The 22,528-nt window shown below is 43.3% G+C and overlaps 1 protein-coding gene across 10 annotated transcripts in view; it reads left to right on the top strand.

Moving 5' to 3' along the window:
* ZNF385A (zinc finger protein 385A) overlaps positions 1 to 19,806 on the top strand; it is a 165,206-nt gene extending 145,400 nt beyond the window's left edge. For all 10 annotated transcript variants that reach the window (XM_026714709.2, XM_026714712.2, XM_087925381.1 and 7 more), the window contains 4 exons: positions 6,972 to 7,310; positions 15,536 to 15,714; positions 17,525 to 17,620; positions 17,763 to 19,806. In XM_026714709.2, the coding sequence (XP_026570494.1) occupies positions 6,972 to 7,310; positions 15,536 to 15,714; positions 17,525 to 17,620; positions 17,763 to 17,993 (845 nt within the window). In that variant the 3' untranslated portion in view covers positions 17,994 to 19,806. The remainder of the gene's footprint in view (positions 1 to 6,971; positions 7,311 to 15,535; positions 15,715 to 17,524; positions 17,621 to 17,762) is intronic.
* Positions 19,807 to 22,528: the final 2,722 nt, after the last annotated feature.

Here is a 22,528-nt window from a genome sequence, read left to right as displayed (position 1 = left end):
GAGGAAGCAAGATGGGCACTTGCCGTAGCCCCCGGGCCTTGTTAATTCTGCCCACTCAGCAGTTTTTATGTTGTAGAATTGAACTTAGGGGTGTAATTCGCTCAGTTAAGATGAAACCTCACTTCCTGGCTTTAAAATTAGGACAAGTTTTCGTGCAGAGTTTCCACAGCTGGCTGTCACAACTGGCTAAGCCGTGACATGCCAGAAGGGCGGCAGATTTATTGGTCTCAGGCATTCTTACTCTATATTTTAGCCAAAACAAAGGCTCCCCAAAGAACACACATATATTCAGTGTTAAAAGCTCATTCATCTTTCCTGAATTATATTCTCGGATACAACACAGATGTAAAAGAGCAATGGGGAGAATAAGAGGAAAATAAATAAATTCAGTGTTGCTAATGGGGAAGGGGAGACTTAAAAACCAGCCTCATCGATTCTTATCTGCTCGTGTTCCCAGCAAAAAATAGAGTCAGGATAAGCCCCCTACGCCCTCCCACCCTCCGTCTGTCTAGCTAGGGACTTCTTGGTCTTTCTATCCAGGATTGCTCACTTTAATCTAGCTCTAGGAAAAGAGAAAAGAAGGTGCTCTAGACTTCCCTACCCAAAGCCCAGAATAAAGAATTTAACAAATTATGTGCCAATCCTGAAAGTCAAGCAGTGGCTAAAGGGTTATGCAGTTTTGTGAATAGAGATTTAATGAGGAATTCCTTTCTAAAAAGGAGTTAAGCTAATTATGTAGATTAGATATTAAAATAATATAGTGAGCAAAGAAAAATGTAGGGAAAAACAAGACAACAATCCTCTCTCTCTCTCTCTCTCTCTCTCTCTCTCTCTCTCTCTCTCTCTCTCTCTCTCCCTCCTCTCCCTCCTCCCCTCGCTCCCTCTCTCTCTCAAACACACACACACACACACACAAATAAAAGCAGTAGTGTCAGTTTAACAAAATCATTTACACCATACCTCCTTAAATGAGGTCTTACACAAAGAAAAGCTGGAGAAAACCCTTTTGAGTTTTGGGCATGAATGTTTATAAGCAAGCCTTAGTTTTCTCTTGAGTACTTATCTGGAGAATACAGAAAGTGGGGGCTAATTGGAGCCCAGCTTCTTTGAGAAAATTTATTGCTGCTTGGCTCAGTCAAGGACAACACTGCAGCAATTATGTCCTCAATCCAGCCAGCAAATCAGAAACGATCTCGGGATTTAATCGATCTTCCTCACGATCTTTGATGAGTTTGTCAAGGCATGATCTGGTTTTACATAACTAGGATTCTATGGAAGAAGCTCTTGGGGAACAAAATGTGAATTCTGCCTGTTGGTATGGGCTTAATTTTTCAGATGCTTAAAGGGCACCATCATGCATATTAAAACTAAGGTTTTTCACACTTCAGCAGCAGTTCTAAGTTATAATTCTCATCAAGCTATTGTCCAAATCAAAATAATACTTTTGAATCTTTTATAGAAGGAAGAATCAGATAGTTTTGATAACTCTATATCAGGGGTGTCAAACTCAAGGCCCAGGGACCAGATCTGGCCCACAAGGTGCTTAGATCTGGCCCATGGGGGCCACCCTGGAAACAGCAAAGGACTGGCCCTCCAGAGCTCCATTTTCCCTGGCAGAGGAAGAGCAGGAGGCCGTCCCAGCCAAAAATGGAGATTGGGAGCCTATTTTCGCTAGCAGGGCACTTGGGCCACCCCAGGCACCCGTGACACGAGTGACATCAAGGTGGCCACACCTACCCTGCCCCCCACCCCCCTGAGGTCAAACACAACCCTGATGAAGCCCTCAGTGAAATCGAGTTTTGATACCTCTATAATGTAGAGTCAGGAGCAACATTTGGATGGCACGTAGTGCCGGTTGGTTTGGACAGATCAGCCGGAATAGATTTATCTGAGTCAGGATCATAGGAAACATTTATTATTTCTTCAATTCAAATTGAAAGCTAATTCCTTACAACTCTAGGCAGCTTTACAAATCAAGAAGAAATTACTACGTTCTGCATTATACATACAAACATAGCGTTAAATGCCTTCCCTCCTTCATTCCAAAATAGCTGGTGTATTAAACAAAATGTCAATTAATGAGCATGAGGTCAAAATGCAAAATCAGTTTTGCAAATATTCCTGACAGATGCCAGTTTTATTTTAAAGGCAGGGATGGAATAGAAGTGGAATGTCTTAATGTGTCATCTCTAGCATTGGGAGATAGGAAAAAAAGGCGGGGGGTGCTAACTCAATTCCAGCAGGCTGCCAATGGCTCAGCCCATTTTTGTTGCCCTCCTTTGCTGTAGAAGATTTTGCTAAGCCATACCAAGGTGCCTCCTCCTCAACCTGCTATTGCTGAAACAACACGAGTAGTACTTCTTTGTTGAGCTATTTCATGCTGGAGATTGGACAGCTAGAGAGGAGGACACATGGAAAGAGGAAGGTGATTCTCTGCTATTTGAGAGAAGGAGGGATGAAAATGGCAAAGGTACTCCTCTTCAAGCAGTTTTGTAAATGTAGGAATCCAGATATATAACTACAACACAAGGGGCGGGGAAACCCTGAATTATGAAGATTTCTCTTCGCATAGAGAATGATGGGTGCTGTGGTTGTTTGGATGAGGGTTAAACGATGCACTCTCCAGGAAGGAATTGAGAAGAGATTGAGCCTGTACCGAAGGTCTACCCTTACATCAAAGCAAATGACCTAATGCTGATTATTTGCTGCATAATCCCAGACAAAGGGTCAATTGCAGTTTGTAACCTTGCAGGAATTTGTTGGTTGAATTAACCATGCAGCTGCTCCGGATAAAAGTGTGTGCTTTAATTGGGACTAAGCCAAGAAGCTCAGAGATTTGCTTTATATAAATGGCTTAAGCAGCCAGAAATGGGCTTTTGTAAAAGACGGTGAAAATGTTTGATGGTTCAGCATGAAATTAGTGAGCCTGCTGGCTGAAATCACAAGTAACTCATGCAGGAAATATTGTCCTCAGGCACAGTTGGTTTGATTATTCTCAGCATCATCATCACATAGCTAAATTTGGCTATGATGTCATCATATTTCCCTGATCAGCCAATTCTGAACAAGAAGAAAAAGAAAACCTAACAATTTTCATCAGAGGAAAAAAAATGGAGGAATTGTAGTTACGAATGGGTAGAATAAAAGACAAGCATTCTCAAGGATGAAAAGATCGACAATATAAATTTTGAACCTTTCCATGTTCTTATTCCCAACATAACTTAACAGCAACATACTAATGTTATTCCCAGCACAACGAGAGCCAGTTTGGTGTGATGATTAAGGCACCTGGCTAGAAAGCAGAAAAATATGGATTCTATTCCCGCCTTAGTCATGAAAGTCAGCTGGGTGACTTTGAGCCAATGACTTTCTGTCAGCCCAACTCACCTCACAGGGTTGTTGTGGGGAAAATAAGAGGAGGATGTATTGGATATGTTCGTGCCTTATTTGTGAATAATCAGGAAAAATATAAATCACTCAACACATCATGGAAAAGGGGATATTGGCAAGAAAACAGCATACTGTAGGCATAGCTAGGAACCCATTGGGATTTGATTTCAACTTAAGATACTTTATCTTGTTGTGCGTGCAAAAAATGGTACACAAGATGAGTAGTCAGGGAACAATAAGCATAGTTCCCTACAAGCCTAATATAACTATATGGCTTAGGTTGATGCTAATAGTTGTGTGAGCAGCTATTGTTATCATTATTATCAAATTTATTTGCCACCCAGTCAGCCATCTTGCCCCTCACCATTCATCAGGTACTATTCTATAATAATCATACAGGAATCAGGTGCTCCTTGAGCCTGGATGAAGAAGAAAATGGTTGCCAGATCAAACGGCCACAATCCATTAAGGCAATCCCTCTTTCTGAAGAATTTCACATAGTATAGTCTACATTCATACAGTATAGCATGGAATCAAGCTGATCAATTCCATTTTCTGGAACTATCAGAAAGGCATGGAAGACAAAACTGTTTGTTCTGTCCTCTAGAAGTGGGTGTGGGTCAATGAGAACCTCTGGTTTGAAACTGAGGTATTTCCAACTGAAGTAGGTGTGGTCCGTGCCTGGGACATGACATGCTAAGGAAAAAATGATAGAAAACAGGCACATCATAAAAACTTCCTGACATCTCTTTTGGACCTGCTTAGAGCACAAAAGATGATAATTAATTATTATCATTGCCTGCTTGTCTATCCAAATAGCTTGTTTGGCTACAGAGGGATAGAAAAGAATTCTGGGCACAATTATAAGGGTTGACATATGCTGCTTCTGCCAAAGTCAGTTGAACAGTGAAGGCTTCAGATCTCCAGTTCACTTGGCCTTGTCCTGTCCTTGCCCACACACCGCCTTCTTCCTATGGCAGGAGGTAGCTATTTCCAGACTGCTATCCTGCAAGAAGATTTTTCTTGCTTAAACATCATATACCTAGGTGAAGTAAAAATACACACACACACACACACACACACACACACACATATACACACTATCAAGTTGGGAGTGAGGTCTTGCTTACCACTCCCTTGGGCTGCTAGGTTCACACTTTGAGCAAGACCATTCAGAGTCTCCCAACTGACAATAAACTACTGCTGTATTTACCTGAAAAAGTAACTTAGGAAGAATGACGTACTTCTTCAAAGGGAAAGATGTCTTAGATAAAACATAGTAATGTAGGCAAGCAAGCTTTTAAAAATGAATTCATTTGCACCATTTGAGGCACCCTGAGTCCTAAGGACTCTGGGTGGCAAGCTTTTATTGTCCATCTGCCTTGGTGGGCGTGCCATCTTAATGTTGGCAACATCTTCCTCTTGGGTAAACAAGTGTTTGCTTTTTATTTTCGAGCTAGCTTTGGAAAATCCTTAGTGAACTTTGGTGCAGTTTGATATTATAAAGGTTATTATAAAGGTCCAGCATACATATCTGAAAAACTGTTCCCCGTACTTCACCTTAACTTGGGCAGATATTACTTAAATCCTTTATAACTTATCAATTCACTTATCAATTCAGTTGGCCCTTGACATTCAAAATATCTGCACAACTTGCCAACTTGAGAATCTTGCCCTCCAAAATACCTTTCTATACTTTGATGCAGCAAAATCCTTTTAAGAATACAGAAAGATCTAGGAAGAATTTCCCATGGATCACACGTTGTGCTGCCCCGCTCCAGAGGGCATGATAAAATTTAATCCAGTTAATCAATAGGCTAACGAACCAAAACTTTAACTGATTGAAATTATGGTAAGCGAATATCGATTGATAGAATTGTGGCTTTTCAAACATACCTGATCCAGTCCCATTTTATTTATTTGCTTAGCTATTTTGACAGGGATTGAGCTCATTTTGTATTACTAGAACTTTTGTAGTTTCTGCAATTTATGATCTAAGTCTTTGCATTTATGCCTGTTTAACAAACAAATTTTAATGCTGCACAGTCTTGACAGTGGAATTAATTATGCCAAGCTAGTGCATGTGCAGTGTACAAGTATTTCTTCTGACTGTAGAAGTCTCCTGGGTATGATTATTGTAATAACTACAGCATATTAGTAGGCTGTATCTCAGCCTTCCTTGTTTTCTTTTCATAAAGAGAAGGTCTCCATAATCTTGCCCCAAAGGCAAGATTTAATTTAAAAACAGGATTTAATTTTAAACCACAGAACCTAATTTAAATGTCAGGGCTCAGATTTAAAATATGCCAAATGATGTATTGATGCTTTTATTCTTGACATCTTAAGCATACGACCCAGAGTTCACAAGGCCTGCCTACCTCATTTCTTCAAGACTGCCTATTCTGTGGGGCTAAAATAGAAGGCAAAAATGAATGCCTATAGCCTGTATGTCAAAGAACTGACATGTGCAGCTGCTAGATTTCAACAAATGATAATTTCCAGAAATAAATATGCTTTGCTAATCCAAGCCCTAGAGAGTACTATGAATGACAGTATAAGGTACTGAATTTCTGTGATAATCTGTTTATATGCACACTGAAGTTATGGTTTCTGAGCATATTACTATAAAGTGTTTGCCTATATTGTCCAATGTTGTGTTTCTTTCTAATGTAAGTTATTTTGAAAAAGCTTGGATAATACTTTTAGAAAACAGATTTATTCGTCTTGAAATTCTGATGCCCGGCACATCTGCTTTGCCATTAATTGGGGATTGCTGGTTCAAGGCTACAGGGAATCTTGAGCCTGGTGCAGTGATGGTGAACATCACTGTTCGCTTTTGGGCTCAGCATGTCAAAAATTCAGAAAATGCCTAACTTGATTCTGCTGCACAAGAATCAATCAAAAAATCCCTCTGGATAATGAGATGGTCAACATCTAAACCCAATAAAATAAAATAAAATAAAATAAAATAAAATAAAATAAAATAAAATAAATAAATAAATAAATAGTTACATAATGGTAAACATTTTTTGGCTGGTCTCTCACAAAAACATGCCTATCCAAGGCAAGTCACACGAAGCTTGGAAACTTTGCAAAATTCTCTTGGGTGGCCTTGCAGTCTCCAAAACAAAGCACACCTCCTTCTCGTGTGCATTTTGGAGGTTCCAGAGGCTGTGCAAGAGCAGGGGCCTCTCGCGTGACTTCCAGATGGTCCAGAGATTTGGCGTGTTACCTGGACACCACACGTCGTAGGTTTGTCATCACTGGCCTTGTGATTAATTTTTAAACTGAGAGGCACTCTGAATCCCAAACCAGTGATTGCCATTTGGTATTTGGGCTGTGAAAGATAGATGAGCACATTGTACAGTGGTTATCTATTATTGCCACGCTAGCACCTTGCTTAAGCCTGGAATTGAAAAGAAATACTGAGGTTGTAGTGAGCTCTGGCTATAATTAACCTCTCTGCAATCTTTGGTTTCCTAATTATACACCCTGCTGAGGTTTGTGTATGTCTTCTCTGCTTCTGCACCATTCCTGATGTCTTCTCTTTCTTTCCTTCTCTTCTTGATTTTCTTACACAGCTGAGCAGCTGAACGGCATAGGAGCATCAGTGACGGTGCCCCCTTTGCCAGCTCCTTCCTCGCCAGAGAAACAGCCCTGCCTGGGTTCTCCAGCAGCAGCAATAGCACCTCACCTGGCCGCTTGCCCGGAGCCAAGCCAGAGTTCCAAGAGTGGGCCAGCCTGGGGGACCAAGTTGGGAGAAACCTCGACCACATCTGCAACCCCAGCCGCTTCCGGGGCAGCACCCCATAGTAACAGCAGTCCCAAGCCCGATGAAGAGAAGGCCAAGAAGCTGCTCTATTGTGCCCTCTGCAAAGTGGCCGTGAACTCGCTGTCTCAGCTTGAGGCACATAACAAAGGTATTTGGGGAGCGTTTTGAGAGGTACATTTTGGTGAGAGGGACTGTTGAGGGGGTAGGTCAAATCAAATAGCCCCTCATCCTGTAGCTGTTAGTTCAGCAACATTTCTGTGCAAAGGAGAAACAGTGCTTTCCGGAACAGAAGCTGTGGAGAACCATGAGTTCGTACCTCCAGCCTTCTGGGCACATGTTTACAAGAGAAGCTCATGTGATGGCATGTAACAGTTAAAATTAAACTAATTCAGGAATTAGTTGTTCCAGATACGTATAACCAGAGCTGTGCTTTGGCATTCCCACTAATTAACTTCTTAAAGTAATTTAAAACCAACCAATAATTGTTTTCCCTGCTGCTGAGCAATGAAATCTGTTGATGCCCTCCCTTCTCACCTGCCCAATTCAGGAATGCAAAGAATGGCACTCAGAGTCCCAGCCCTGATCCATTTTCTGGTGCTGGGTTGTCAAATCACTTCCTGGCACTACTCCTCTGCTTATTTTATTTTATTTTATTTATTTTATTTTATTCTAATTTTATTTTTTTTATTTGTGTGTGTGTGTATGTGTGTGTGTGTGTGTAATTATAATATGAAATACAAATGAAAACAAAGATAATGGGGGAGGAAAAAGGAGGGGAAGAGAACTGTGGGATAAGGAAAAAAGAAGGGGAAAAAACCCACTGATTCCCAACTTTTGTCAGCATGGTAGAATAAAAATAATAAAATACAACCTCAACTTTTTCACTTTTATGTATTTAATATATACTATTCATTTCTGTGACAACAAACTTCTCTAATCAGAATTTCATTTTTTTTTCTGTCTTGAGCACAAAGTCTAGAAGCAGTTTCCAAGTAGAAAGAATATGGATATATTCTTTAATTAAAACAGTTAATTTGGCCATCTCTGCTGACTCTGAAGAGTTTTTGCATCCATTCTTCCAGTGTGGAGGTTATTATATGATCCTCTGCTGTATTTAAAGGGCGTGCTGGATAGTAGAGCTGGATCTTAATTGGGAGGGAAGAAACACCAATTTGAACCAAGGGAATTGGAAAACACGGTTTCCCCACACAATCTTCAAGGTTTCAACATTTTTTTTTAACAAAATACACAAAATAATCCATTTTAATAGGGCATTACTTCAATCTGATGATGGATATAATGGGACTGAATCAGATATAAAGCAGCTTTGCTATGAAACAGATTCATAAGATGGGATTTTATAAATGTGCAGTTGACTTTCGATTGGTGCAAAGACTTAAGTGTGGAGGTGGCATATTCTACTCCACGCCTAAAGAAAGACCAAACCTTAATTTTTCTACCTTAGTCTTTCAAGACAACAGAATTCTGTTATCTGTCCATATGATGAAGTCTGGGCAAATCTGCAGACTCCCCCTACCCACGCAAATTCTACTTCTTTTTAGATACAGAGAGAGGACAAGAAACCCTATTTTCCAGACTCCCTTTTGAGTTCTCAAGTTTTATAGATATTAATTTCAAATGCTCTTGAGCGTAACTTCACAGCCATAGTACTAACTGATTAGACACCAAAGACCTTGTAAATGCTCTGAAAATGGAGCCGCGTTTATTTTATTTCTCCCACAAGTCCAAACCAGAATAAAAGAAAAACGGGCCTTGAGGTAAAACGAGGGCAAAGCTTATTTCCTAATGGCTGTAGCAGAAAAGCTCAGAGCTGGCTCCACTGCATTGCTACTGTGGCTGGGATCAGCTCCCCAGTTTGCCTTGATGCCCTTAACTAAGGTATGGTGGTGCAGTGGTTAGAATGCAACATTACAGGCTAATTCTGCAGACTGCCAGCAGTTTGATTCTTACCAGGCTCAAGGTTTACTCAGCCTTGCATCCTTCTGAAGTGGGTAAAATGAGGACCCAGATTGTTGGGGGCAATAGGCTGACTCTGTAAACCGCTTAGAGAAGGCTGTAAAGCACTGCAAAGTGCATATAAGTCTAAGTGCTGTTGCTAATTGATCTTTCTTCCATTCTGCTCTGTTGCTTCTGATTAACACATGGGTTTGAGGGGGACTTTCCAGCCCCATTCATGGTCCTTCTGATGTCACAAGTGGTTTTGTACCCCTCAAAAAACATTGACACCTTTCCTCGAAACAGAAAATGAGGAAAGGAACAGCCCCTTCTGTTTCAGTAGTACAAACAGCCTGGTGCTTCTATTCTGTTCTTCATTGTAGGAGAGCCATATCAGTCTATGGTGGCAAAACATCAGAAGGACCTCATAGCTCAGGGGTGTCAAACTGTCAGCCTGCAGGCTGGATGCATCACTCACAGGCCACGCCAGAGGTGGTATTTAGCAGATTCTGACCAGTTCTGGAGAACCGGTAGTAGAAATTTTGAGTAGTTCGGAGAACCGGAAAATACTACCTCTGACTGGAGATTTTACAGTATCCTTCCCCTGCCATGCCCACCAAGCCACGCCCACAGAACCGGTAGTAAAAAAAAATTTGAATCCCACCACTGGGCCACGCCCACCCCAGCTCCATGAAGAGGTAAATGTCGCAATACGTCATGTGACGGCAATGTGATGCGGTGAGTTTAACACCCGTGTTCTAGTTCCTTTTCTGACTAACGACTTGTATTAAAAGGCATAAGTTTTCAGTTGAATCTTTTTCAAAACTTGTGAATCAGAAAAGATGGAACCAGACTCCTCCTGATTCTCTGCTTAATATTATTGCAATTCTTTTCTTGCCTAAATTCTGCCAGTGAAGGTTCCCTCTGCTACATTCCCTTCCCAGCCCAACTGCGTCTGTAGAGGATTCTGGGAGTGATCCAGAAGCATCACAACAAAATCCAACACGTGCACCTTCCCCTATAGAGGAGCTGAAGTGGGGTGAAGAGGTCACCTGTTGAATGGTTGTCTTTGATGACTGTGGAAGACCCATAAATCCTGACAGGAAGGATAGCAACTCCTCCTTTTTTGACACACCTTCCTCTGGGTGCATCCAATTAAGATTTTTTTTAATCTCCTTTCTTCTTAATCCTGTGCATCTTTGGCCCTGTTGCAAGAGCTGTGGGTGTGGTTGCGGAGCATATCTTGGCAACACGACAGACATTCCCCACAAAGTGAGCTCACAGCCTCAGCAGTTCAAGCCTCCTCTGGAAAACCAGTTCTTCAGCTTTCCATCCAAATTTACAGGCCTGATGGAGATCAGCATGGATAAAACTCAATGGTCCTCCTTCCAGCTGCATCTCTTCCCCACCACTGGTTCATCTTGCCCATCCTCACGCAGTCCTGTGGAGCTGCAACTGAGGAGAGGAGAAGTTGCTCAGGAAACAGGGGCCCAGGGGTCAGAACTGGAGAACAATAGCATCCCAGCTCACATCCAACTGGCCAGTTTAACAAGCTTCCTTCTGGTCCATGAAGCACACAGCAGTATGCTGGCATCACTTGCTCTGTCCTGACAGATGAATTGTGTTTTGGTGTAGGAACGAGTCAAGCAAGTATCCCTGTCCTGACAGATTTGGTGTGGGACAAGCTAAGGAAGGTGATTGGTGGGTTTCCTGCCAATAGGAAAGCACCCACTAATCACTCTCCTTAACATAAAATGGGGTGGAAGTGAGTTAGGCCAGTGTTCCTCAATCCCACCAATGTTAAGCGTTGTGGGCTGGGGAATTCTGGGAACTGAAATCCACACCTCTTAATGTTGCTGAGATTAAAAATAATGATTTGAGCCCAGGGGTTCAGATCGAGGGTCTTCAAACTTGGCAAGTTTAAGACTTGTGGACTTCAACTCCCAGAATTCTTGAGCTAACATGACTGGAGGAGGAATTCTGGGAGTTGAAGTCCACCAGTCTTAAAGCTGTCAAGTTTGAAGACCCCTGCCTCGGATTCTGATTGGCAGGGGTGGGGGTGGGGTTTCTGCTTCTCTTGCTTGTCCTAGATACCCCAATTCAACCTACTGATGATCCGTCTGGCCGATCCACCTAGCCTACTCGCTCTGCTTTTCTTCTTTGAAGCTGTCTTACTCACCCATCCTTCTCCTTTGTTCGTCTTACTTTCTTCTGCTTACTCCACTGCCCATTCCTTTCTGTCATCTCCTCCCTCCAACAGCATCTCTCACTCACTTACCACCCCCGCCACTCTTTTGATCTCTTTTGCTCACAGTTGACTCTTTTCCTTGCTTGTTTGTTATGCACTTGCCCTCTTGCTTGCTCTCTCTCTCCTCTGTCTCTCTTGCTCCACCCTCCTTCATCTTTCTCTCCCTCTCCATCGCCTCCTCCATTGCCATCTGTTCTTGTAGCACCTGCTGCATTACCCAGTCTGCTCCATGGCCGGCCGACTCTAGACTTGCTTCATCTGTCCTCCTGTTTGCCGTGCTCTTTTCACTGCCTCTTACTTGATTGCTAGCACTTCTCTTTCTCTCACAATTTTTGTTTTTGTCCTCTTGCTCCTCATTTAGTTATGCTCATCATTCTCTCCACCCCCCCTCTCAATATCTTGCTTACACAGAAACAAGAAAGAGAAAAACATGTCTCCACTTTATTAAAAAATATTATTGTAAAATATTCTGTTGCTTCACATCCTTTGCTTAAAAAACTAACTCGCTGAGAATTGGTGACAAGGGAAAAGAATATTAGAATAAGAGTGTTGCTTTGTTTAACAAGGGGTGCCTGGGAGCTGTTGACAGGTGCTAGTTCATGGCCTCTGCCACTTCAGCCCCGGCTGCTTTGCTGCACAAACTACCTGTCAAGAGTATTTATATAAGTCTATATAACGCTTGAGTGGCCCTTTGCACCAAAGCCACAGTCCCAGATCGAAGTGGCCATGGAGCAAAGTAGTCCGATCAGAAGAACGAGGGAATGCCTGCACCACAGCCCAAAACAGTAAAGGAGAACTGGACAGATCCCAGCCCCGGCAATAGGTCACCCCAATCTCTGCTAAGTCTGTTGAGAGAAAAGAAAAAAAACGATCACATAAACGTTTGAAAAGATGAACATGAAGTTAAGCGTCTTCAGCTGTAGGTTAGGGAAAAGGAAATGGTCCTGAAGAATAATTAGTGAGGCATCTTCCCATTGCAGTTTGCAAACAGGACTGGCTTGAAGCAAAAAAAAAGAAAGAAAAAGGCTAACGATGCCTCTCCTGTTTGGTCAGTATGCACTTCTTGATCAGAGGTGGGTATTCAGCAGGTTCTGACCAGTTTTGGAGAACCGGTAGCGGAAATTTTGAGTAGTTTGCAGAATTGGCAAATACCACCTCTGACTGGCCTCGCCCCCATCTAGTCTCTGCCTCCCGAGTCCCAGCTGATAGGCTGGGTCTTCTTTGGTTGCCCCGCACAGGAAAACAGAGCTGGAAAGCAGGTTAGTGGGGTGGGGAGGGAATGGGGATTTTGCAATAACCTTCCCCCAGGAGTGGGGAGGGAATGGGGATTTTGCAATAACCTTCCCCCAGGAGTGGGGAGGAAATGGGGATTTTGCAGTATCCTTCCCCTGCCACGCCCACAGAACCAGTAGTAAAAAAATTTGAATCTCACCACTGTTCTTGATGCATGCCTCTTCATTAGTACATATCTAAAGTGTGAAGAAATGTGTGCTGGGAGAAAGCCATGGCTTCACTTTATTAAAAAATATCATTGTAAAATATTCTGTTGCTTCAAATCATTCGCTGGAAAACTAATTCACTGAGAATTGGTGACAAGGGAAAAGAATATTAAAATAGAGTGAACAATTATCCTAAACGCCCAACAGAATGAGGAATAAAACATGGCTAAGATATCATTTTTATCATAATATTTGGGAACTATTGGCCCAGAGCAGCTCTCCAGTATTGTTTAAGATAGTCATATCATTGCTTTCAATCTTTGCGGCCAGTGAATAGTCATTTGGATTTCTGCAGGCCAGGTTTAGTACTCCTAAACAATATAAATTGAATAGATAAATCCATTCTTAAATTATTCAGAGCCCTTCGCTTATATCAGGTCAAAAGTTCAAATTAAGATAAACTTTTTTTTTTTGTAAATTTTATTTGAGTTTTCACAAAGAGAAAAAAAATACAAATAAAACATCTTTTTTGAAAGTAGCGTAATCCTGGGTTACATTTCTTCGTACAGACACAAATTCAGGTTCGTGCTCATTTTTATATTCTATTCCGTATCTTATTACTATTTTACATTTTCTGCATAGCTTCTCTCCTCTTTTAATTTTCTCAAATTTTAAGATAAACATTTTAAGCAACATGTTTAGAACCTATATATATACCGGTATATATTTAGAAGAAAAAAGAAACAGCCATATATGCTTCAGTGTGGATTGGAAATCAGCCCTGTCTTCCTACATGGGATTTCTGGGAAAGGCTTCCTGGCCTCAAGAACTAACAAATTTCAGTTTAAGGGTAGGCTATGAGCATGCAGGAAATAATAAACTTATGATTTTTAATGAGATTTGAACCAGAAACTTCCTGTCTCTACAGCATTCATTGATACATGATACCAGGGGTTGGCATCTGTGGCCCCTTACAACTTGTGAAATTCAACTCCCAAAATACCTGGCCCAGGAATTCTGGGAGTTGAAGTCCACAGATCATAAAGGGGCCATAATTGCCCACTCCTGCATTATACAGTCATAGGAAACTATTTTTCCCCAGTTCAGACTAATTAGCCCTAAATTGTTTGCTGTAATTGGCAGGAACTCTGGGGTGCATGGCAGAAATTTTTTCCTCCTGCCTGGCCTTTTAAAATAGAAATATCAAGGATAGGAAGTGATGCTTTCTAAGTGCAAGAATTAAGTTCTCTGCTGCAAAGAACAGTGGTTTTAAAAGATGTCTAGGTGTCTCTGTTCCCTCTTTATAAAACTTAGCAGGTGAATAGACAGCCTGGAGTCAGGACTTTTATGTCTATAGGCACGCTGTACAAACCCAGAAATAAATATTCTGGGTGCAAAATTTAGCATTTGAAGAATGTCAATACTTAATTGGATGTCCATCCGTCCCCCCAAAATATCCAAAGGTATTATCTTAGATAAGCAATAAATCTAAGGGGCTGCCACAAAGATGAGAGGGTCAATCTATTCTCCAAAACACCTAAAAGCAGGCCAAGAATCAATGGATGGGAACTAGTCAAGGAGAGAACCAACCTAGAACTAAGGATCAATTTCCTAACAATGAGAACAATTAACCTCCAGAAGTTGCCTCCAGAAGTTGTGGGTGCTTCATCACTGGAGGTTTTGAAGAAAAGATTGGACAACCATTTGTCTGAAATGATACAAGGTTTCCCGCCTAAGCAGGTGGTTGGACTAGAAGACCTCCAAGGTCCCTTCCAACTCTGATATTCTGTTAAAGTCATGATCTTTTTGCATATATGCAATATTTTAGAAAGCAATTGTTTCAAACAATTCAATTTCAAACAGGAAAAATGTTTAATGTCCTCCAAGAATCCTTTTTTTCCCCTATAAATGAACAAAAGCAGACTTTTACTAAAATGAGGATTGTAACCCCATTTTATTAAGTACACATAAATGACAGAATTTAGCTTTTTGCAAAGCATAATTTTGAATATTGTACTCCTCCTGCTTATTCCTGCTTTATTTAGTTAGTAGAACATACAGTACATTCCATCCTTATTTACTTAGAATATCACAGAGTTTCTGTGCTATTTAAGTAGATTCTGAATTCCTATATGGACTCAGAGTACAAATTTTCTGCTATAATGTGTGGTGTGTGTGTGTGTGCATACGTGTGTGCGCGTGCACATATGTATATACATAAAGTTTGATAAAGTAAAAGCAATACTTAGATGTATATTAAAATATAATTGTCATGTAACAATATAAAAAGGGAATTTTAGAATTTATATAAAATGTAGTGATTTGATAGCCAAAAAAGTTGTAATATAAAAAAAAATGCCTTTTATCTGAAGGTAGATGCCGCTACAGGAGGGGAACCTGATTGGTTTTTCTAGCTTAAAGAATCAGTTCTATATATAAAAAAAGGTCACTGCAGAAAAATCTATTCTGTGTCCTTTCTAGTTTGTCAACAAGGCAGACTGAATTATAGGCTAAATTCCTGTAACCGTAGAACTGTAACTCCTAAGATTAAAAAGAAAAAGAACTAAAGATAAAGTATATATTCGTAGAGGACTAGACTGTCTCTACCAATTTTGCACACAGCGTTCTCCTGGGAGGAAGCATACAAGAGAAAAAGTTCTGCAAGAAATGATTGGTGGACATTTCTCTTGAGCATTTGCAGTTTCAGTATTGTGTTATATACTCTCCTAGGTACAAAGCACAAGACTATCCTGGAAGCGCGCAGTGGACTGGGGCCTATCAAAGCGTATCCACGTCTTAGTCCCACAACTGGAGGGGAACCAGGCAACCAAGACCCCAGTGCTCAGGAGAGAACCTTCCACTGTGAAATCTGCAATGTCAAAGTTAACTCGGAGGTCCAGCTCAAACAGGTGTGAAATGCAGTCGTGACACCTTGTCGGAACTTCTTACCAGAAGAGAATTCCCTCTTTTTTAGGAAGAACGTGGTGGCTCAGTGGCTAAGACGCTGAGCTTGTTGATCAGAAAAGTCAGCGGTTTGGCAGGTCGAATCCCTAGCGCCGCATAATGGAGTGAGCTCCCGCTACTTGTCTCAGCTTCCGTCAACCTAGCAGTTTGAAAGCAAGTAAAAAAAAATGCAAGTAGAAAAATAGGGACCACTTTATTGGAAAGGTAACAGCATTCTGTGTGCCTTTGGTGTTTGGTTGCCTTTGGTTGCCTAGTTAGTCATGACCACGGAGACATCTTCAGACAGCGCTGGCTCTTCGGCTTTGTAACAGAGATAAACACCACTCCCTAGAGCCAGATACGACTCGCACATATGTGCGAAGGGAACCTTTACCTAAGGAAGAACAGTTGGTGGAACTCAACAGGGATGTAATTTATAGTAAAGCTTCAGCCCTAAAAATGTTTTCTTACTTTTGTTAAGGCTAATTTTTTTTTTTTAAAGTGCCACGTGAAAGGAGGCAATGTCTCTGAACATAAGTACACACAGTATATTTCTCTCCCTACTAAAAACAGGTAGTCCTTGACTTACAATGGAGCCCAAAATTTCCACTGCTGAGCAAGACAGTTGTTCAGAGAGTTTTGCCCCATTTTACAACATTTCTTGCCACAGTTGTTAAGTGAACCACTGCCGTTATTAAGTTAGTAACACGGTTGTGAAGTGAATCTGGCTTCCTCTTGGACTTGTCTTGCTGCTTGTCAGGAGTTCACAAAAGCTGATCACCTGACCACAGGACACATAAATATGAGCCAGTTGCCAAGCATTCGAATTCTGATCATGGGGCCAGGGAGGATACTGCAAAAAGTGAAAATTAGTCATAAGACCCTTTTTTTCAGTGCTGTTGTAACTTTGAACGGTCTCTCAATAATAGTTGTAAGCCGAGAACTGCCTATAATGGTAGTCGTCCCTCACATTCCTGGGATTCAGAAGATGGGAGGTTTCATGTCAAAGTTCATAGCTTCCGATTTTGAATCTCAAGATCAGGATTTGATTTAGGTATTGGAATAAGCATTCATTAATTCTAATCATGAAGGTCCTAGGATGTTCTTGCTCAGGCCCTGCTTATTAAATGCAGATTGATCTAGATTGCTCTTCTGTTGGTATGGAAGATGGGAGGACCTGCTGGAATTGCCCTGGAATTACCTGATTGAGCCCATTTCTGCACTTGTGAGCTACTCCTGCCTAGGACGATGGGCTGCTATTGGTGGGGATAGGGGTCCGGAATAGGACATACATGTGCTCCTATCCATGGCCTCTCTCATAAACCTGTCCCCAAAGAAGCCTTAAAACTACAAATTTTACCACCCGAAGGATTTCTAACGAACATGAATCTGAGTTCATGTAAAGATACGTGAGAAAGACCTTGGAAGATAGCAAACAGATGCTGCATAGGTAGCAAGCAATCGGATAAAATGCAGCGTAGCCCACAAATGCATAGTGGGTGGAGCAAAAGGCCCAGAAGGGACCCTTCTTAAGTTCTCAGGCTGTAAAGGAGAGGATGAAAGAGTTGAACTTTCACACAGGCAAAATTCTATTAATGTAGCTTTATAGTACAGTAGAATTAGTTTACTTGGGCACTGTGTTTCTTGGCTGGCCTATACTGATGATAGTTCGTCAGCCTTTTGTACATGGCAGGATTGGCAACATCCATTGAGGGAATCGGGATTCTTTACTTGTCAATTAGCTTGATAGCTCTTTCTTCCTCTTTGGTTTTCTAGCATATTTCCAGCCGGCGGCACCGGGATGGAGTTGCTGGAAAGCCTAATCCCTTGTTGAGTCGGCACAAGAAGCAGCGTGGCATGGCAGAGCTGCCAGTGAGTACATAACGGGCATTTTCCAATATGAACTGTGGTGCTGTTCTTTAATAGACCAGAATAATTGGCACCTCTTTAATCAGACAACCAAACTGAATCTCTCTCTCTCTCTCTCTTTTTCTTTTTCTCTTTGTCTCCGCAGGGCTCCCTGGCCTTTTCCAAGGAGCTTCCCAAGTCCCTGGCAGCTGGATTGCTACCAAATCCCCTGGCTGTAGCCGCTGCCTTAGCAGCAGCAGCTTCCACGCCCCTGACGCTGCGGCCAGCCCCAACGCCACCCCTGCTGCAGGGCCCACCTCTGACACACCCACTCCTGCGCCCGGCTCCGGGGCCCATCCGAACTGCACATGGACCCATCCTCTTCTCACCATACTGATGCTGCCCTTCCACTCACCTGCCTGCCACAATCCCGGGACTCCTGGCTCCACCAGAACCATACCGCCCTCCCCCCCGGTAACTAGCAACCAGTCCCGGCAATCTCACAAGGCACCCAGGCCCATTGAAGGGAGCATTTTACTCTTCCTCCCCGTCCTTTTTTCTTTGTGACAGGAAATGGAATCATTTTTCTGAGAAGAGGAAGGGGAGAAGCCCACCCTTCTGCATCCCCACACATCGGGCGTGCCTGCTCTCCACCCTCTCGGGATCTCAGCCAAATCTGCACAAGTGCTGGGCTCCCGCAGGGGGCTGGATGGGGGGGGGCGTGCTACTTGGGGTGTGCCTGTGCGTGCATGTGCGTGTCGGTCTCATCTTCCGAGGTACGAAAGGTTGGGGAGTGGAAGTGCCTCCCCAGGACTCTGTGGCGCGTTGGCAAGGGAGGCAGTTCTGGTACCTCAGGGACTGATCAGCAAGCAATTCTCCTTCATCCCAGAGCTAAGGGGGCCGTTGCCCCCCTTACTCATACAAGCCATTGTCCACTTGCACTGAGAAGTGGGGGGGGTGTATATGTGTGTGCGGGACAGAAGACAGGGCCTCCTGAAAGAGTCCCTACTGCAATAATGCTGGCCAGCACCTCCATGTACATATCCCCTAAGGTCCCTCCCTGTCAGCACCCCCCCCTCCCCCTCCACCGTGCTGGCCCCTCTCCTTACTGCGCTTCCATGCAACGGGGCTCCCCTTGGGCTCCTCACCACGGCACCTCAAATAAGAGACTGGCAGAGCAAGTACTGTGCCCCATTTTTCCATGTCCTCCAGTTCCTCTTGCGCTGAGCAGCAGCAACAGGCAGACCCAGCCCTTGTTCGTCCATGTTTTCCCAATCTGCAGAACTTTCTGTCCTGTAAGCGAAGAAAAACACGAGGAGGCCACATCAGCTTGCCTGAAAATGACACGTTGGCTAAGAGAGCGAGAGCATCGGGGTTGGGGGGGGAACGGCTGGCATCTCCTTCTGCCTGTAGACCATCCTTTGGGTTAACTGTGCCGTTGCCACGGTAATGTGACCTCTCCCCCTTCCCTCGCCTTCCCTTTGCTATTTCTACAGAGTTGGGCCCACACCCACCTCTCCCCAGTTGAACGGGGATGCTAGCCAAGAGGCCAGGTTGTTCTTTTCCTGGGGGATTAAGCAGCCCCCACACCTCCAGCCAGCCCCACCCCACAGCACATAGAATTCCAGATGCTTGTAAATCCCTTGGCATGCACCCCAGTTGGTGCCTCTTGAGAGACGGCCTCTGCTGTAGGGCGTGTACCGTAGAAGCGTGGGCCCTTCGGGTTTGGAAGAACAATCAAAAGGTCGGGTCCTTTCTTTCCTCCGGCAAACTTGTACACCCAGAAACAGACATTGGCCGGTTCCCATTCTGTCAAGCGGAAGAAGGCCCCAGCTCGAAACGAAACACTGTAGCCTAGGGAAGGAGGGAGGGAGGCCTTCTTCCATGTTGCGGCCCTGCTATTCTTCCCTGCCTCTCTCCAAACGGTGACTGACATTCCGAGCCATAGAGACACCAGCATGGAAGGGGAACAGGACCCACCTTCCCCCGACTGGCATGACCCACAGGGTAACCCCCTGCCCCGTCCTCCATCCGCAGATGCCCTCCGCTCCTCTGAGTCTGACCCTTGTCCACCGTTTGTCCGACCATGCTAGACTCTCGGCCTCTCTTTCTTGCTGACACCAAGGACTGTCTGCTTTGCCCCCAACATAGCACCTTTTCTCCCTCCCTCCCTTGCTCCTTGATAACAATAAAAGAAATGATAAGGCTCATTTATGCCTGCGCTCGGTCTGTCTTCCTGTCTGTCAGGGACTGGGGGAAGCCCTGATTTCAGGCTGGGATCATCCATCTTAATAAAATTACTATGGACTTCCTTCCTCCACACTCAGGGCCCAAAGTTCAGTGGGGAAAGGAACAGAGGAGCCTCCAATAGAATCATAAAATAACGGAGTTGGAAGGGACCCTGACGGTCATGTAATCCAACCCCCTGCTTGAGCAGGAGAGTCTATTCCAAATATTAGCCTCTACCTAGGATCGAACCCACAGCACTCCTGGATTGTGAGGCGAGAGCTCCAAATACAGGTAGTCCTTGAATTACAACAGGGGTGTCAAAATGGCGGCCCGTGGGCCAGATGCATCACGCTTAGGCCACACCCACCCCAGCTCTGCAAAGGAATGCCACATGATATTGCGAGTTTGCCACCCATGACTTCTTTAGTGACCATTCAAAATTACAACATCATTACAACTGTGACCTATGACCCTTTTTCACACAACTCATGCAGCAACCCCATGATCATAGGTTCAAAATTTGGATGCTTGGCCACTGGCTCATATTGATGACGGTTGCAGTGTTCCAGGGTCACATGATCCCCTTTTGCGACCTTCTGACATGCAAAGTCAATGGGGAAGCCGGATTCACTTTACAACCATGTTACTAACTTAACAAGTGCAGTGATTCACTTAACGACTATGGCAAGAAAGGTCACAAAATGGGGTAAAATTCACTTAAGGACTGTCTCGCTTAGCAACAAACATCTGGGGCTCAATTACGGTCATAAGTTGAGGGCTACTGTAGCATAAAGCCCTGGGTTTGGTTTGTTGCAATGAATTGCTGCCTTTTCTACTTTTCTGGCCGAACAGGTAAGTCTGTTCTACATTTGTTTTGGGAGGGGGGGACAGTCTTTAGGGGTACAGCTGCAAGCAGGCCCAGTGTGACCCTGAGAATTGCCTCCCTTGGAGAAAGGAAAGGAACATTTTTTGGGGGGGGAGAAGCTTTCTTCCTTCAGCCTCAGCTCTTATTTGCCAATTTGTGACTCTCCCAGCAAGGAAAATGGGCAATTTATTTAGCTTGGAAAGCTGCAAACTTGTTGATCTGTTCAGCTGAACAGCTTTTATGGCTGCTATCACCAAATCTGAGAACTCCAGGGTAGAAACCAAGAAACCATTTATTTTTTTATTTGGGGGGGGGGGGGGACACAAAAGGAAAACTGAAAGCAAGCATTCTCCTAGCTCATTTCATTCTGAATTATATTAATGCTGCCCCTATTCACCTCCTGGCATGTGTCAAGCAGCCTCGATACTTGAAACATTGCCGTTTTAAGTGGTGCGCTTCGCTGATCTGTAACATGCCTCCATTAAAGCTATAATGTTGAAATGGCCCCCAGGGAAATTTAATAGATTTCTCAGTGGACATAGAATGCCTCCCGAGGCAAGATAAGGCAAGTTTTGAAGCACTTTGGTGGGAATCTCATTCTCATCCACTGAGTTTAACTTTAAACCACTGTGACTTGTACATGCCTTCCAAATCTGAGCCAGGCTATCATCTACTTGTTCATACTCCTCTCAGTATTTCTTGTACTAGTAGTAGAGGGTAGTGACTCTGCCTCAAAAAAGTAGATAAAAGATATGCCTATGGTTTTAATTCTGTCTTGGAGGGGAGGGAGGGAGGAAGGAAGGAAGGATTAGAGGAGGTCCTGTTCATGCGACTTCAACGGCATTTCTCTGGTAAGTTCTTGGTCTCCTGGCTGCTCCAGTGTCCTTTATTCATGCAGTGTGCTGTGCTGACTCCTGCCAATAGGGGGCAGAAGAGCACACTGATGTATGAGGAATCAAATTGCCTTGGGAAGGGATATGTACCTCAATTAGCCATGAGTCAGAGAATCCTTACAAGTGATCTCGCCATTCATGATTACAAAGATCTGAAAAATGATCAAGGCAGACTTTGATCCCAAATCAAAGGGACAGTCTGTGAATAGGATTGCTAACTTGGAAACTCTCTGTATAGTTTTGAACTCGGAAGGGGTTGGTGTTAGTGTTTGGGGATAAACCCTCAAGCAGAGTATGCAGCAGCAGTCAAGCCAGGCAGGCAAATGAGAGAGAGAGTAGGCCCAAGAGTATACACACACTGGAGACAAAAACACTGTTTGTGGTTTTAAAATAGTTATTTAATTCACACAGAGATTAAGAAGTGTCATTCAGTCCATATATCATTATCCAGTATATCCATCCAGTTATCAAGTCCATTAACAGTAAATACAATGTCTTTATCTGCTTGTAAATCTTCTCCTCCCGATACCTTTCTCTCAAAGACAACGCTGAATCCTCAGCTCACCAGGCAAACAGTCCTTGTGTTCAGTTGAAATGGTATCTGGCACAGTAGCCTCCAAAAGCAAGCAGACGTTCCAAAACAGCAGGCAGCAGACTAGGAACAGAACCAGGTGCATCCAGAAGCCGGGTCTATTACGTTTCCCTTCCTACCTTTATTACTGCCTGCAACCGCACCCACAATGACATTGCAGTTTCTTGCTTAAAGCTACATAGCCACTTAATCCTAGGTTTACATATTTATTCAACCCAAACCTGGTTGGTGTATCCATATACCCAACATTCTCCCCTTTTGGGTGATATAAATATGTAATGCCTTTACATTCTAAACCCATATTTTTCACAACTCTCTAGATGCTTAATGGCACCTTGGGCTTTAGTAAAATG

Source organism: Pseudonaja textilis, chromosome 2, assembly GCF_049901715.1.
Source record: "Pseudonaja textilis isolate UNSWEBS1 chromosome 2, rPseTex1.2, whole genome shotgun sequence".
Classification (NCBI taxonomy): Eukaryota; Metazoa; Chordata; class Lepidosauria; order Squamata; family Elapidae; genus Pseudonaja; species Pseudonaja textilis.
The sequence above is the reverse complement of the archived record's forward strand: the minus strand, read 5'-3'. Positions and strand labels throughout refer to the sequence as shown.